At 57.0% G+C, this 16,983-nt stretch overlaps 1 protein-coding gene and 1 long non-coding RNA gene across 9 annotated transcripts in view; one reads left to right on the forward strand and one right to left on the reverse strand.

Annotated features, from left to right (window-relative positions):
- PTDSS2 (phosphatidylserine synthase 2) overlaps positions 1-8,450 on the reverse strand; it is a 20,873-nt gene extending 12,423 nt beyond the window's left edge. The window contains exons 1-2 of one of the 2 annotated variants that reach the window (XM_072791259.1): positions 8,260-8,450; positions 787-888 (exon numbers count right to left, since the gene is read on the reverse strand). In XM_072791259.1, coding sequence (XP_072647360.1) covers positions 787-888; positions 8,260-8,435 — 278 coding nt within the window. In that variant the 5' untranslated portion in view covers positions 8,436-8,450. Of the gene's footprint in view, positions 1-786; positions 889-4,460; positions 4,705-8,259 lie in introns of those variants that run through there. The other variant, XM_072791260.1, reaches the window with a different exon arrangement.
- Positions 8,451-8,740: 290 nt separating this feature from the next.
- Positions 8,741-16,685, forward strand: LOC140612966 (uncharacterized). Of its 7 annotated transcripts, none has more exons than XR_012014091.1 (7): positions 8,741-9,005; positions 9,460-9,559; positions 13,045-13,334; positions 14,079-14,283; positions 14,446-14,539; positions 15,492-15,606; positions 16,285-16,685. It is a non-coding gene; the product is annotated as an uncharacterized lncRNA (long non-coding RNA). The 7 variants fall into 7 exon arrangements; XR_012014090.1 differs by having other exon boundaries at positions 8,743-9,005; positions 13,045-13,273; XR_012014088.1 differs by having other exon boundaries at positions 8,749-9,005; positions 9,412-9,559; positions 13,045-13,189.
- The last annotated feature ends 298 nt before the right edge of the window (positions 16,686-16,983 follow it).

The raw sequence follows: 16,983 nt of genomic DNA on the forward strand, positions 1-16,983 counted from the left end.
AAAGCCTCCGTGGAACCCTAAGGGCGAGGTTCTGAACCTCTGGCTTGGGGACCACGGGCTGACATGGGGACAGTGCTGTGCCTGGAATGGCCGTGGATGTCTCCCCACCCCTGGCCCTGGCATCTCTTCCATCTGGCTGCTCCCAACCCGCGTCCTTTCATGAGCTGCTGGGGACGCGGGAAGGAGAACATCTCCCGACTCCGTGGGCCGCTCTTGCGAATCAGTACAACCAAGAGGTCACGGAGGGCTCCGGTGGCCCCACGTGGTCAGAGCACAGGTGCGGCCCCGGCTGGTGGCTGGGCCCTGGATTGGTGACGAGGGTCCAGGGACAGTCTGATAAAAATGAACCCTGGCCCGTGCCACCTGCTGTGCCCTTGTGCAGAAGGTGTCAGGACGGAGCTAACTCTAAGTGGTGCCAGGGCCCTGCTGGTGGGGTGTGTGGGGAAACCATCCCTCCCATCAGAACTGGTGAGCAGAACCCCTTTCTGGGCTCCATCTCTGGTGGTACCGCAGCACATTCTGTGCAAACCCCACACGGGCTGCAGATCCCATGAGAGATGGGCCCCTCGAGGGTCCTGGGGCAGGTGCAGGGGGGCTAGAAACCTCAACAGCTCCAAGAGGCAGCTGCGAGAGATGCCTCAGGCACGTGCAACGGGGAGGCTGGGAAGCCAGCCAGCCTCTGAGTGACGAGTCTGGGCCCCTGAGCCACTGGCCAGCCTGGGGAGAGCAAGGACCCACACCCCAGCGGGCCAGGTGCCTGCACCCCCCGACCGGAGGCGTGGTTACCTCTTGGTGTTATAAGCTGTGTCCCGGGGCGTCTCCTCCAGCAGAGTCACGTAGCCAAGCACACAGGTGAGGATGAAGAGCACAGTCAGGGTGTGGGCTCGCCTGAAATCCAAACACACAGAGAATGTGTCAGCGCACAAAGCAGGACGACACCTGTGCCCGGCAGCGGAGGCAGAGCTCAGCCTTCAGTCACTGGCGGGGTGGCTCCTAGCTGGGTCTGCCTTTGCTGTGTCAGCCCATCAGTCAAGAGCGCCAAGCTGCCGGGAGAGCCGACGGCATCCTGGGACGTGCCCGGCTCTGCGTGGGGCAGGAGGGAACGTCTGCTGGTGGTGTCCGCAGCACGTGGCCATCGCGGAGAGAGAGGAGGTGCAGGTAAATGTGGTGGTTTTCACTGAGCAGATAGGAGCAGCCTCAGGATTTGTGAAGCGCCACGTCTAAGAGGCTCGAAACAACAGCCCAAGACCCGAAGAGGTGAGAGAAAGGGTGACCAGGACTCGAAATGAGGAGGCGCGGCCCCCAGCAGTGCCGTTTACTCGGGAGACCTGGGCCTCAGCTCTCTGGCAGCCAGCGGGCACCTGCCCTGGACGCGGCCGCCGCCACTCAGGTACGCCACGCCCCACGTCACACACCACCTGGACCCTCTGCACCCTAACAGCTGCTTACAGCGGGAGTCGCGGACCCAGACCCCACGCGAGCAGAGCACGTCCCTGGAGGGGACGCAGCCCCCTGGAGCCTCAGGGTCCTGATCTCTGAGTGAGAATGCTTCCAACCTTGGGCGATTGTGTCCAGCAAACACGCCCTCCAGGAGCGAACCGAACACCGTCTGGGCAGGAACAAGGGGAAGGAGAGCAGCAGGCCCGCTCTAAGAGGACCGCTCCCCAAGTCCTCGGACAGAAACCAGGCCGCCGGGAACCAAGAAACGGCAATAGAAGCGGCACTTGCTAGTGATGTGCACCGTCCTCACCGGGCGCTCCAGGCGCCTAACTATTGGAGGCAGCCACCGCAGCACGTTCTCTGAGATGCTCCGAGGAGAGGCTGAGAGGGTCAGCGCGGACCCGGTGTGGCGGAGCCGGGGGCCAAGACAGCGAAGGCTGGGGAGGACTCACAGCCTTCCAGGGCGACACCGGAGACGTAACCTGATCCATCACTTGCTCGGAGGTGGAGCATGCAACCAACCCCACCAACCCCGGCGTGAGAGGGGAACAGAAACAGGGAGAGGCACCAGTGAGAATGGGGCAAATTAACAAGGCAGGAAACAACAAATGTTGGAGAGGATGCGGAGAAAAGGGAACCCTCTTACACTGTTGGTGGGAATGTGAACTGGTGCAGCCACTCTGGAAAACTGTGTGGAGGTTCCTCAAACAGTTAAAAATATACCTGCCCTACGACCCAGCAATTGCACTGTTGGGGATTTACCCCAAAGATACAAATGCAATGAAACACCGGGACACCTGCACCCCAATGTTTATAGCAGCAATGGCCACGATAGCCAAACTGTGGAAGGAGCCTCGGTGTCCAACGAAAGATGAATGGATAAAGAAGATGTGGTTTATGTATACAATGGAATACTACTCAGCTATTAGAAATGACAAATACCCACCATTTGCTTCAACGTGGATGGAACTGGAAGGTATGCTGAGTGAAGTAAGTCAGTCGGAGAAGGACAAACATTACATGTTCTCATTCATTTGGGGAATATAAATAATAGTGAAAGGGAACATAAGGGAAGGGAGAAGAAATGTGTGGGAAATATCAGAAAGGGAAACAGAACGTAAAGACTGCTAACTCTGGGAAATGAACTAGGGGTGGTAGAAGGGGAGAAAGGCGGGGGGTGGGAGTGAATGGGTGACGGGCACTGGGGGTTATTCTGTATGTTAGTAAATTGAACACCAATAAAAAATAAATTAAAAAAAAAAAGAAAAAGAAACAGGGAGAGGGACAGAATGGCAGACGTGAACGTGTCAGTAACTGGGCGTGAGCTACCTATGGGGACAGCTAGACAACGGAGGCTGGTACACATGCAGCGCCGCATAGCCGTCGGGGAGCTCGGGGGGCTCGGGCACGCAGGCAAAGCCGGTCCCCAGCACTCGGGGCCACCTGGCCCTGTTTACGTGGCATCGTCCAAGGGCCACATGGTGGCCGAGACCAGGCACTCCATGCTCTGCCTGTGACGACTGCTGCACTGATGCTCATGGGACGGAGGATTCTACAAAGTCAGATTTGCTGTAGGTACTTTATGGAGGAAAATAAATAAAGATCTCTCAGTTGTTACGGATCGACCATTCCTGGCACAAGGCGAGGGTCCAGGCAAGCGTGCAGGAGCGCCCTGCGCGGTGAGCAGGCGCGTGAGGCAGCGTGCCCGGCCACGCACCTCTGGGAAGGCACCACCCAGAGACCGGCACCGAGCAGGAATCTCTGGGGCCAAATTCCCATCCCCAGCAGTTTGGAGGAACCACAGGCTTCTCTGCAGGGCACACATTCCTCAGTGGGCCTCCGCAGAGAGGAAGCGCGGAGGGCTGCGGACCGCGTCCCCCATGGGCCTTCCCCCCCACAGGGCTCTAAGGAGGCTCAGGTCCCAGGGGCTCCGGGTGGGCAAAGCGCCCCCAGCAGGCTGACCGCCGGACGCAGGTGCACAGAAGCACCTGTGCAGGCATCCACCCAGGGAAGAGATGGGGCCGTGGCCCCAGGGGGCTCCTGGCAGGGCAGGGGTCTATGAGGGAACAGGGGCTCCTTCGCCCCAGCCTTGGGAGAACCGACAGAAAGATAGCGAACAGCCCACAAACCGGCATCAGACTCAAAAGGAAAAGAGGGAAGGTGACAAGTTCCGCAAGGCCAAGGGAACACCTCACGGCCACCGTGTGGCCCAGGACCCGCCTACGCTGCCTCAGGGCCACCAGCTCGCCAAGGGGCTGCGCACGACAGCTAATGGAGGTTGCTGCCCCCCCCCCCCCCGGGGTCCTCACCCTGGGGCACAGAAGCCATCGTGAAGATGTGAAAGCCTTTTGTCCTGGATCTTTTTTTTTTTTAAAGCAGGCTCCATGTGGAGCCCAACCCAGGGCCTGAACTCAGGACCCTGAGATTAAGAGACTTGATTGAGCCACCCAGGCGCCCCTGCCCTGTCCTGGGACTTAAAACCTGACCTCAACCCTCTGGTTTCTTTCACATTACTTCCCACCAACACACTAAGCTTCCTGTCGTTTCTTTGGGCTAAAACATATTCCCTGAGGAGCCCAGGGCAGCTCTGGTCATATATGGTTTCCATCCTCCCCAAAACAAGGATTCCCTGAAAAAGAAAAACTATTTGTCCGTCGGGATTAACGTTCTCAGGAAGAATTGGTGCTAAGTAGGCCTTCCTCTGCTCTGCTCTGAAGAGGGAACGAAACAGTCAAGGACCCAGAGGAGAGGACAGGGGACCACAGTCTCACAGCAGAACAAACTTCAGAACTGCTAAAATCAATTGCTAATACAAAATAAAATATTTATATTAAATTATGATGAAATCCACCTTTAAAACACTCCCCATTTCTGCACAACAAAATGCAAAGACAACCAACCGAAAGGAAGAAAATATTTGCAAATCATATGTCTGATAAGAAGCTCATATCCAAAATCCATGACGGACTCACACCCCTCACAGCAAAACCCCAAACCTGACCACAAAATGGGCGGAAGACCTGAACAGACGCTTTTCCAAAGAGGACACCCAGGTGGCAAATGGACACAGGAAAAGATGCTCCACCTCACTCGGCACTGGCATCGGGGAAATACACATCAAAGCTACGGTGGGACACCACCTCGCACCATCAGGAAGCAACACGTGGTGGGGAGGACGCGGAGAAAGGGGAGCCCCCCACGCTGCGGGCGGGAACGCAGGCTGGCGTGGCCACCGTGGAAACGTGCGGAGGGTCCTCAAGAGGGTAACACAGGATCGCTGCAGGATCCAGTGATTCCACCGCAGGGTACTGGAAGGAAGCAAACCACCACGTTGTCCGTTACTGCAGCGTCACGAGCAGGAGCCCAGCAGGGAAGCACCCCAACGGGCTGTCACGTGCGTATTTATACGACGGAATATTACTTCGCCACAAATAGGAGAGAAACCTTGACGTCTGCAACACAGGTGGAAGCTGAGGGCATCGTGCTGAGACAAGTCACACAAGGAATGACAAACACCCGGTCATCTCTCTTACAGGTGGAACCTAAACACAAGACCAAACTCCTAGAGGAGTCCGAGCGGCTCAGCTGGCTGGGTGTCCGAATCTTGATTTTGGCTCAGGTCGCAATGTCAGGGTCGTGGGATTGAGCCTCGCGTCGTGTTGGGCTCCACGTGGAGCACGGGGCCTGCCTGATTCTCTCCCCCTGCCTCCCCCACCCCAGCTCGCACATGCACTCTCAAAACAACACAGAGAAACCAAACTCAGAGAGAACAGGCTGATGGTTGCAGGTGGGAAAATAATGAGGTTGCCTTCTTGATTAAAAAAAAGAAATTCCCTTTGCTGAATCACTTTATAAATTTCCTGTGCTGACCAATAGTGATGTTTAACAGGTGGTTCATCTGTGGTTCTGAGCACTTTCAACATATTCAGCATTACAGCATTTTGGTGAGGAAACAACATCAGCCCAGTTGTTTAAGGGCAGAAGAAAGCCGCAGACTCCCGGCCATCACGATGTTCGCGTGGTCAGGGCTCGACCCCGACAGAGCACTTTCAACAGGCAGCTTGTGGCAATAAGGAGAAGTCCCAGGACTGCATCCAGGGGAGACAGAGCTCCATTAATTCTGATTTTCTGACCATTGCTCAATCCATGGCCTGTGCTCCACTTCCGTTTCTCACTGTAAAGTCTGAATTTCCTGCGTTGACATTTTTCCTTGGAAAAAGACAAGGGACATCGTGGGAAAAGTGCAGATTTTATTACCAACTTTGCCTCTCAGTACACTTGAGGTCTTGAGCCACTTCCTCTTTCAGGTTTAATTTCCCCATCTTCGAACTGAGAATTGAAATACTGACTTGCAAATAACTGTAGAAAATAAAAGTATTACCTAGCAAGTTTAGCCAAAACAAAACCAACTCCCGTGTCTTACATGCAGCACCATCTCCACACGCGAGGAGGTACAGACCCAACGCTCCACAGGCAGACCTCCCCGTCCCTCCCAGACGCCTCCTTGCTCCACCCCTGACACCCGAGGAAGACAAGAGCATCCTTTGGTTTAGTGGCTAATAGATAACTCAGGGGAGATTTGGGTCCAGTGATCCAGGCCCAGGACCGGAGCGGCCGTAAATCCTGTGACTCTCCAGTCACTCAGCAAGGGCGAGGGCATGAGGACAGGACACCTGCCTCCCGGCCACTCTCAGTGGAAACACCCAAATGTCAGTCCCTCTCTAAAGACGACCATACTCATTATGCCAAGTAGGCAGAAAGGCAGGCCCGCCAAACCAATTAGAGGAAACACGAAGGTGTGGCTGGCACGCAGAGCATAAGGAAGCCTCCGCCAGGAAGGGCCAGGGCCAGAGGGCCTGCCCCAGGCATGCAAGAGGTGCCCGTGGTCATGCCACTGATCCTCCGGCCTGCTGACCGATAGGACCACATAGGTATCAGCTGTGGAGTTGAGCTTTCCAGTTGTGGGCAAAGCTGGCAAAGCCCTGGCCCATGATGACTGAGAAAAGCATTTTCAAAAACCTGGGGCTCTCGCGGCTGCGCTGACACACTGCGCACAGCAGTCTCGAGGGTCACTGAGGTGCTGGCTCAAGGCCTGGGGTCACCAGGTGCGCTCCCCTGAAGTGTCACAACCATCCCTTGCCTCCTGCCTTGGGAGCTGGTCAGGAAGCGTGCTATCCCGTTGCAATTCACCCAATGTCCATCTCCAGACGGCAACGTTCGGTAGCACCTCTTCAGGACATCAGGTCCCCTAGTGTCTCCCAGATGATCTTTAGAAAATGAGAGTCAAGACAGCTGTGTGCCATTCCCGAGTCTGGTGCTATGTGGCCCCAGATGTTCCACCCTGGAGACCGGCACAACCGGTAGATGGGGTGGTGTTCTTGCCACTGGCAGACCCAGTAGTGCTCACGCCCCCTCTTGGGAGGGCAGCCCGGCCTCCAGCTCCAAGGTGCAGGCAAACCCTGACCCTACTTATATACCCTGTGGCCAACAAGTGGTAACAGACACTCCGAGTCCTCCTACGTGGCCCAGCACAACCCCCAGCATGGGCACCTTTTAGAAAACTGAGTAGTCTTGGGACATAAAATCATTTCGATAAACACATGCTTTTAGTCTTCATGCGGGTTGTTTCATTATTAAAGTCCTCTAAAACATAAAATAAAAGCCTTTAGAACACCAACACAAGTCAGCGAGAGGAACTTTGGGAGCTGGCAACTGGCTAAGCTCTGCAGGTAAGAATAAGTAACTCTTACCAGGCAGGCATCTGGTTACCTGCCTTGGGGAAACGTGAAGCTCCGTCCCCTCCACAGGTGAGGGGAAGGCCTGGGATGCAGCAGGGCCTAGAGCACAGACCACAGCAAGACCCAGCGCCAGGGCGCAGCACAGCTCACCGCAGCGGGGGCAGGCAGGAGCCACGCACCGGGAGGCCCACCAGGCAGGTACCACCTGCCCGCCCGTCGCACCGCCTCCTGGTCCCATCAACCCTCCTCGTAGGTGAGCTCAGCTACAGCAGGCATCTGTGTGTCCAACTCCCGGCGACCAAGCAGCCTCGTGGGGAGGGCCCTGGCTTCTAAAGCAACGAGCAGGAGCCTTTCCCTGGACCGGGTGATATGTGTGCTCCGCGCCCCTCAGCGCCGCTCCAGCCAGGGCACTTGACTCCTGAGGCTCCAGTCTTCTGCCGGGATCTAAGCTTGTTCAGCTCTCTGCTGCAATCCGGTGGCCGGCACCCAGCTGGGGAAACAGCAGCAAGCCGGGTGCGGTCCAGGAGGGCCTTCCTCCTGAGGTCGGCGGGGCCTGCGGCGGCGGAGACCTGACCCTGTCCCGTCCACGACTCGGCGGCCGCCGGACGCCTTGGGTTCCCGAGGCAGGGCAGGGAGGGCAGCGGCTGCGGGCACCCCCGGGGAAGACACCGATGTCACCCATGTCATCCAGGTGCAGGCTGCACCCCCGCCGGCCTCCTGCGGTCTTCGCCCGAGGCTCGCGGCCCCTCATCAGGCCTCCGTAACCACCCCACGGCGGGGTGCTCCGCCGGCTGCGCAGGACCCGCGCGTGCGGCCAAGGAAAGCCCGACCCGACCCTCGCCGAGCGGGCTTCCCAGCACGTGGGACGCTCTCCGACGGGGCGGGAGCCGGGCCGCCCCAAGGTCACGGGCTCTCTGCGCATGCGCCCCGCCTGCCCCGCGCGAGGGGTCGCGCCCTCGGCGCCCGCGCTGGGCTCCGAGCAGCGCCGGGAACGCGCGGCCGGGGGGAGGGGGAGGCGGGGCCTCCGGGGTCGGGCGGGGTCGCGGCGCCCCCCAGCCCTCGCGCCCCCGGCCGCCCTTACCAGAAGAAGGTGTTGGTGCCGTCGTCGTACACCTCGGACTCGGTGCTGCGGCGGCCGCCCCCCCGCTCCGCGCCCGCGCCCGCGCCGTCCGGCGGCTCCTCCAGCGAGGCCTTGCCCGCCGGCACCGGCGACCCCGGCCGCGGACCCCCGGCGCCTCTGCGCTCGCCCCTCCGCATGGCGCCCGCCCAGCCGCTCCGCCCCGCGCCTTGACCCCACGCACCGCGGGTCACCGCGAGGGCGCGCGGCGCTCGGCGCGGGGAGCGCCGGGAAGGGGTCGCGGCGCGGCCTCGGCGGGGTCTCGGGAGAGCGCGGGCAGGGGGCGGCTCGGAGACGGGGGGCGGGGCATTGTGGGGCTTGTAGTCCGCGCGCCCGGGCCGCGGGGCACGCTGGGCCTCGTAGTCTCCGACGCCGCGGCTCCGAAGCAGTGCTCGCTGGGAAGGATGCCGCCTGGTTGCTAGGAAACCGGAGCCGGCTGGCCGGGTGGCGGGGCGGCGGGGCGGCGGGGCGGCGGGGCGGCGGGGCGTCGCCCCCGGTCCGGCCCCCGAGCCCGTCCGCGCTGCCCTGGAGCGTCCTGCCGCCGCGAGCCCGGCTCCCTCTGGGGCGCCTCCCCGCCTTCTACCCCCGGGCGAGCCCCGGCCCGGCCGCTGCGGACTCCGCGCTGCAGGGTCGCCGGCAGCCAGCGGGTCCCCCCTGGGGTCTCCAGGGGCAGAAGGGCGTCGCCTGGAGCGTTCGGGTTCACTCAAGTGGTAACGGAACCAGCCCCCCACGCACACACAGTTAGCTCCCAGCCACTGGGAAACACAGTGGAGGCTCCTCGGAGGCTTGGGGGGACCTGACCCAGCACCCCTCCCAGGGATACCAGGTGACCCAGCACCCCGTCCCAGGGATACCAGGTGACCCAGCACCCCGTTCCAGGGATACCAGGTGACCCAGCACCCCGTCCCAGGGATACCAGATGACCCAGCACCCCTCCCAGGGATACCAGGTGACCCAGCGCCCCATCCCAGGGATACACCCAGTGGGGAGATGATGACCTCTCAGAGCACATCTGGCTGTGCAGAGCAGCATCCCTCATCAGAGCCAAAGGGGGGAACAACCTAATTCCCCCAAGTACTAAATGAATACACAAAATGTCTACCATACAATGGAAAGGTATTTGGCCCTAAAAATGGAATGAAGTTCTGACACGTGCTACAATAGGGGTGAACCTTGAAAACATGATGCTCAGTGGAAGGAGCCAGTCATAAAAGATGGCACATCATATGATCTGTCTAGACAAAATACCAGTAGAGGCAGAAAGGTAAGGAAAGGGAACGGGGTGGGGAAGGGGTGATTGCTGAAGACTGGGTTTCACAGTCTTTTCCAAACTGAAAATATTCTGACATTGACCATAGTGACTATCTGTGAATATATTAAAATCTACCGACCTCTACATTTTAAATTAGTCAATTATATGGTATGTGAATTATATGTCAAAAAAGCTGTTATTAATATGTATGCATGTGTAGATATTGTTGATCCTAAAAATAAAACTGCCCGTTATTTTGCAAGCAAAATGGGTTTATTCTGGAATAAAATTGCAACCTAGGACAAACCGGCTGCAAGAAAACCAAGGCGAGTCCTGGGGACAGGAGGGAGGTTCACTCTTTTCTAGAGGACGGGGGAGAGCTGTTATAGAGGGAAAGCCCGCTGCAGTGGGCTGAGAGTTGGGGTACAGTGGCTTCTCGTGGGCTGGGCTGTTGCCCCAGGAAGAGAAAAGCCTCCTTCCTCCTGCGGGGTCTGAGGAGTAGCCACCTGCTGGCTCTGCAGTGGCCAAGCGCCCCGGTAGGCAGGAGCACTCCCCCTGCCGGCCTCCTGCCTCCGTTCTACACTTGTTAATTTTCGCATTTCTCTCTTTGGATCAGATCATTCTTTGAAAGCATCTTGATCAAGCGTGATGCTTTTGTTCCTCGGTGCCAGGCAGGACCTTTTCCGATTGTCATGTTCCATGTGGGGGGCGGGGGGTGCACAGCACTTGGAAAGCATTTCAGGCCACATTCAAGTAGTGAGGACGGTCAGGAGGGAGACCCCTCACGCACTTCCCATCTCTAGTCCGTATTTACCAAGTCCTAAGAATTGGAGATCATGTGTCAAGTACATCATTTTTACAAAAGTTGGACAGGCAACAAAATGCAAAACTTAATCACACGAAGCAGGAGGAGTAACACTGCAATTCCAAATTGTGTGATGGTGCTGAGCTAGGACCCTCGGTCTGAAAGTAGCCGACTTATATTTGTTGGCACTTACTCTGCCTTAGGGCGGAAGGGTTCTCCCCACGGAGGCAAACTGGGAGTCACCCATGCCTCCTGGAAGTCCCCACTTGAAGCAGCCACGAGAGGAGAATGGTGAATACAGCAGGAGCACGCGGAGGGAATCAGGTGCATTTGGGGAGATACGGTGCAGGTGTCAACACGAAGCAATAGTGGATGAACTTTCTTGCAAAAATAGCAAAACTTCAAAGATTTATTAAAACAGTGTTGTTGGGCCACCTGGCTGGCTCAGCGGTGGAGCGTCTCCTTCAGCTCAGGGCCTGACCCGGGGGTCCTGGGATCGAGTCCCACACCGGGCTCCCTGCGGTGCTGCTTCTCCCTCTGCCTGTGCCTCTGCCTCTCTCTTTGTATCTCTCATGAATAAATAAAATCTTAAAAAAAAAAAGTGTTGTTCTCTCGAAAGAACTGTATGGAAATGAATGCTATCCAATAGGACAGTCTGGAAGTTTGGAAATTCAGAGGCCAGGAATTTCGGGTGGGAATCCAGAGCCGGACGCTAGTCCGGATGAGAGAAAGACTTGTGAATTCTGAAATCGTAACCCTTCAGAAAAAACAACTTGAAAAGATCAATTTGTCACAGGATCATGATGAGACTGTTTCCAAAAGTCCATAATCAAAAAAGATTTTCCACGTCTCAAGGGTTTGGGAAACGCAGCCAAGGACACTGTCTTTCCAGGCGAGAGACGCAGCAGCAGTGAGACAGGTACGCAGGCCTCCAGACACCTGGGGAAGCATCTGGTCAGAGGTCGTCTACTGCCCCGCCAGGAAATCTTTTTATTTTTTAAGATTTTATTTATTTGAGAGAGAGCACGGGATGGGGAGGCGGGGAGGGAGAGGGGTGAACAGACTCCCCCTGAGCAGGGAGCACAAGGCGGGCCTGGATCCCAGGACCCTGAGATCAGGAGCCGAGCCCCCAGGCCCCCCAGGAAACCTTTTACTTTCAGGTCACCGGGGGCTTTGCGGGGCTAGGCAGGGGCTGGCGCTTCCTTCAGGTGCTCAGGTGACTCCAAGAGCTCTTCCCTGGGAGTTAGCTGCGCAAGGGTTGGCTCAAAGTTCCTGACAAGGGCCTTTCCAGAGCGTCTTCCTGGGGTGTCTTCTCGTCAATGAAATCTCAGGTTGCATTACGCGAGGCACACGGTGGAAGGATTGCTCCGCCAAAGCGCAGCTACTTCGAGTAGAAGCAAGCAGGCCTCAGCGACATGGCCTCGCGTCCTTCCATCGGCTGTGGGGCAGAGGAGGCAAGGCAAGCGCACGGGGACACTGGGGCGCGGAGGCTGCCTGGGGGGACAGCGAGGGGGGATCCCCAGGCGGGTCTCCGGTTTAGTTGGACCAATGCCGGTTCTCTGGGCCAAGCTGCTGGGGGTCTCTACCAACTGTGCCAGCTGAGTCGCAATCGTGCCCTTTGTGCCTCACGGGCCTGAGGCCTGGGCGTGTGCACCGTGGGCGGAGCAGGCCCCTGGCCGCTGTGGCTCGAGACGGGCGCCAGGCAGGGCTGACCCTTCCCGGCAGGTGAGCCGCAGCACACGCCGCGGCCACCCGGGTCCGGAGGGAAAACACACCAACCGCGACCCAAACATATTTACGACCCGAGACAGATATGACATCCGCTGGCATGGATGGGGGTTCCGTGGGCCGCACTCCGCACAGGCCCGACCAGCTGGCCGGCGCTGGCGGGCTGGTGGCCTTACTGGTCTTCCCCACCGGCTGGTGGCCTTATTGGTCGTCCCCACCAACGCCGGCTCACGGATGCGGTCGTCTTGCCCGTGGGTTAGATGCTTGCACGGTGGGAAGTGGTGGGAAGCTTAGAATCGCTGGTGCGGTTGGATTATTATTTGGTCCAAACCAGAGTTCTCTCCTCCTATCAAACCAACAATTATTGGATTTCCAGTATTATGTTTCCCCCTTCTGGGATCAACGGTTGGGCATCCCTGGTCAATTTTTCCACATTATTGTGTGGAAGGACGTCCTTTGGACCAGAGGTTTGGCTATTGGTCTCTTTGAGAGCAGGATCTTGTGTTTTTTTTTTTTTTTTTTTAAGAAAGATTTTATTTTATTTATTCATGATAGAGACAGAGAGAGGCAGAGACACAGGCAGAGGGAGAAGCAGGCTCCATGCAGGGAGCCCGACGCAGGATTCGATCCCGGGTCTCCAGGATCACACCCCGGGCCGAAGGCAGGCGCTAAACCGCTGCGCCACCCAGGCTGCCCTTTCTTGGGGTTTTATTTGTGTGTGTGTGTGTGTGTGTGTGTGTGTGTGTAAATGTCAGTGAGGCAGTTCCTCAGCCCCCAGGGAGTTGAGCCTGGAATGCCCAGGAACCCTAAACATAAGCAGAGCCACTGGCAAAAGTACGGCATTTAATAAACTGCACGGAGGAGCCATTGAAATTTTAGCTCCATTGGAGGCAAGGGTGCCTTGCCTGTGATATTCCTGTGATATTCACGAATTCACGTTCGTGATATTCCTGTGATATTCCAGAATCGTGACCTACCCCCTCAAAACGTGCCGGTGTCTCATGTAGGCTGTTGGCCGAAGTAGCCGAAGGAAAGGTGCCGCCTCGGTGACTCCAAGCGGGAGTCGCAGTCACGTACCCAACACGATCTCTACCATTTTCATCCCTTAGGTGAGAAGCACCAGGAAACCACGGAAAGTCTGCATTGGTTGGAGGAATTCCCTCTATGTCGCCCCAAGGAGTCAACAGGGATCTGTGAGCATTAAGCGGTCGGGAGGGCTTTCATCTGGATCCAGATGCAGTCCCCGTTTTTGAGGTGGGATCACAGGAATATCTAACCTGGGGGTTTGTCTTCGGAGACCAAATCCCTTTAAGGCCAGAAGGTGTGACAGGTAGATGCTGTTTCCTACGGAGAGGTTTTGGGTGGCGGGGGGCAGAGAAGGAAATACTCTTAGAGCCTGAAGGAAACACTCCATCATCTGAATCCGCTTCAGTCAGAGGGACTCGGGGACTCGGGGCTGTGGGTCCAGGCGTGTCGCTCTGCCCAGGAGGGCAGGACGCCGCCCGGGTCAGCCCCGTCTGCCGGAATTCCAAGAGATGCTCAGCAAGGTCCCTCGCGGGGCACCTTGATGTCAGGGGAATGTGAGGGTTCGGGACAACGGGGGGATGGAGAGGTGACAAGGCCGTTTACTGCTCACAGGTCCTGGACGAGCCTCCATCTTCAGTGGTAGGGTTTCCCGAGGGGTGAACCTGTTGGCCTGTTACGGGACATAATGAGGCCCCGAGCCTCTGTAAGCCCTTGAAGGGTTTCCTTATCTATAGGATGTTCATTAATTCTGAGAGGGGTTTTAGAGGAATCTATTTCAGTCTTTCTGGGAGGCGCTCTGTGGATTCTGACCATATCAGTGGAAGATTTCGCAAATAAGGAAGACGGTCACTGATCTAACAGGGACAAATGGTCAATGTCCCCAGAATGTAATGCCGTATAGGGGCGATAATGCTATCAGGGGCTGGTATTTGCGAGAGTAGAAAATTGAGAATGGGGTGGTCTTTCTTTCAGGTGACTCACCGAGGGTGCCCACAAGCTGGTTTGCCATAATCCCTAAGTCCGGAGTGGACATAGTTTCCTGTTCCACCTTGGTCCTGTTAGCGGCGAGAGAACGATCCCGGTGCAGCCTGCTAGTAAACACGGACACGATGCTGCCGGGTTGGATTCAGCATCCACAGGGAGACCAGGGTGGCCTTTGAAGACAGTGTAGAGTCAGGTAGATAGTCATGAACATTTTCATCAGGCTTTTCTGTGTAAGCTTGAATCCTGTCCAGTCAGCAGGCTTAGGAAGAGGTACTGTAATCCTTTGGTGGAGATTTCTAGCGAGTTCTAGCACTTTGCCAAAACTTAGGCATCTGTTTCTCTCAATCCCTTTCAGGGTGCTCCCATTGAGCTGGTTTCATCCAGCATTTGGTCTGACCCTCAGCAGCAAGCATGTGGACCAATTGATACAAATCTGAGAAATCAGATCAGTAAGTTTGAATAACTGTGTTAAATCTTCAGCAAACATATAGGGTCCTCAGTCACTTTGGGAAATTGTTTCAGTACAGCTCCAAATTCAGCCTTAGTCCGGGCAGCATAAGCCATTTGGCATTCATTTGGACCTCCAGCAGAGTTTACTTTAGAGGGGTAGGTGTTAATAGGGTCAGGAGAGGAGGGGTGGGGAGAGGTTTGGAGGTAAAGGGAAGCTCAGTGAAAGGATTAGAAGGAGGAATGGGTATAGGGGAGGGGAGGGCCAGTGCCAAAGGAAGAGTGAAAAGGCTCCAGAGGCAGGGCCCGAGTATAAGGTGGCCCCACCTGTCTGGAGACAAAGAGGATGGGAAGGGGAAGAGGCCTCAGAAGCCCCGTTGACTTCTTACGGTTGTTTGTCTCTTTGCAAAATACTATTTCTAAATTAACTGAGGCGAACAAACTTTGAATCCTAAAAATGTTTGGAAGCCTCGAGGTACCAATTAAAATAAGCATCCAATTCAGTGTTGACAAGTGTCCAGCCATGGCTGTCCAATTCCATTGTGAGAAAAGTCAATTTGGGGAGATGGGAAGTTCCCCACGATGGCTGTTGAGGTTGTGAATGCCTTTTGGTTGAGTCAGTCCATTTAGTTAAGAATGCACACGAGGAGGGGCCACCAGTCTGAAACCTAGAACTGGCTGAGGTCCCAGAAGTGTGGGGGCAAGGCCGTCCTCACAGCATTTTGATCGCTGGGATCCCACTTCCCAGAGGCTTTTCTCTAGAGGGAAGAGAACAATGTCTAAATGGCACAGTTCCAGTAGGAACAGCCTAGCTCTAGAAAGGAGTCAGACCAAAGGCCAAACGAGTACTCTCAGGAAGGACAAAGCCTTAAAACAGGTCCTGAATAAAGGCTGGAGAGCTCAGAACAGAGAATGAAGCTCACGTCTAGGAGACGACTTATTCTCAAACCCCAGGGCCGGCAAGAGAGCAGCAAGCCTGACCAGGTCTGTGGGGACCGGCACCTGTGTGTGTGCTCACCAGCCTCAGAACCGCTGGAGGTAGCTGCCTGCGTCCCACTTCTGACACCAGGTAAAGTTTTCCTTAAAAATAACACTGCCTACTATTTTACCAACAAAATGGGTTTATTCAGGAGAGTGGAAAATTGTAGTTTGGAACAAGCAAGCTATGACAAAACCGTAGGCATGTCCAGAGGACGGAGGAGAGAGATGCTCCTTTATAGATTGGGGTACGGGGGATGGGAGGGGCTGTTGTAAAGGAGAAGTCCTGGAGTCACCTGGGAGTTGGGAGTGTCGTGGCTTCTCATTGGTTAGCCTGCCACTGTCTGTCAGGGGTGGGGGTGCTGTGCTCTCCCTGGTTGGGCTATGCTCCCCCTGGATGGGCTGTGCTCTCCCTGGATGGACTGTACATTACCTGGATGGGATGTGCTCCCTCTGGACGGGCTGTGCTCCCGTGGACGGGCTGTGCTCCCTCTGAACGGGCTATGCTCCCCCTGGACGGGCTGTGCTCCCTCTGGACGGGCTTTTCTCTCCCTGGATGGGCTGTGCTCTCCCTGGTTGGGCTGTGCTCCCCCTGGTTGGGCTGTGCTCTCTTTGGACGGGCTGTGCTCCCCCTGGATAGGCTATGCTCCCCATGGACAGGCTGCGCTCCCAGGGCTGTGCTGTCGGGGATGGAGGAGCCCGTCCCTCCTCCACTGGCCTCCTCCACGTTGGGAGCCTCCCTCTTGTCTTCAACATGTCTCTCTGTCAGCTGTGCATTCCTGGCTCCCCGCCCACCGCCCACCTGCGGGATCCGTCAGCCTCCTGGGAGGCCAGGCGTCGGCAGCTGTGCCAGGAAACGCAGCGCGGGAGGTGCACTCGGGGCCATGGGCCGGTGCCAGGGACCCTGTGTAGGATGGTGTCGGGGCCCACCCTGCTTGTCAGCTGCAGAGCCAACAGGAGGAGACACGGCTCACAGGTGGACGCTGCTTTACAGCCTGAGAGGAGGAGACGACAGCCCCGCCCCGGCCAGCTCCCGGGGCACTCTGTGGACTCGCATTTACAGCGGCCCCTTTCTCCGGGAGACTTTGCTCTCTGCGGCTCCAGAGACTTGCCTGTCCCAGACGGTGACCGTCTGCTCTTCCCAAGTAAAGTCATTCTGCTGGTAAAACACCCAACAGTTTGATTTCTGGGGCCCGGTCGCTGCCCTCCGCCTGGCCCCGGCCCTGACCCCCCCAACCTGGCCCCCCTAAGTACATGTGCAAGTGAGGGCGAGGAGACCGGAGAGGATGGCCAGGGAGCCCCCTTTGCTCTGTCCTGACGGCCGCAGGGAGGCCAGATGAGGTCAGGGCCACCTGTTTGCACAGCGGGTGAGCCAGGACCCTGCTCCCCCCTGCACTGGCCTTCACAGACTGACGCGGGCCCCCAGAGGCCAGCTCCCGCCCCCCTCCTGTCCAGCAGGTCATCATCC

This window comes from Canis lupus, chromosome 21 (assembly GCF_048164855.1).
Source record: "Canis lupus baileyi chromosome 21, mCanLup2.hap1, whole genome shotgun sequence".
Taxonomy (NCBI): domain Eukaryota; kingdom Metazoa; phylum Chordata; class Mammalia; order Carnivora; family Canidae; genus Canis; species Canis lupus.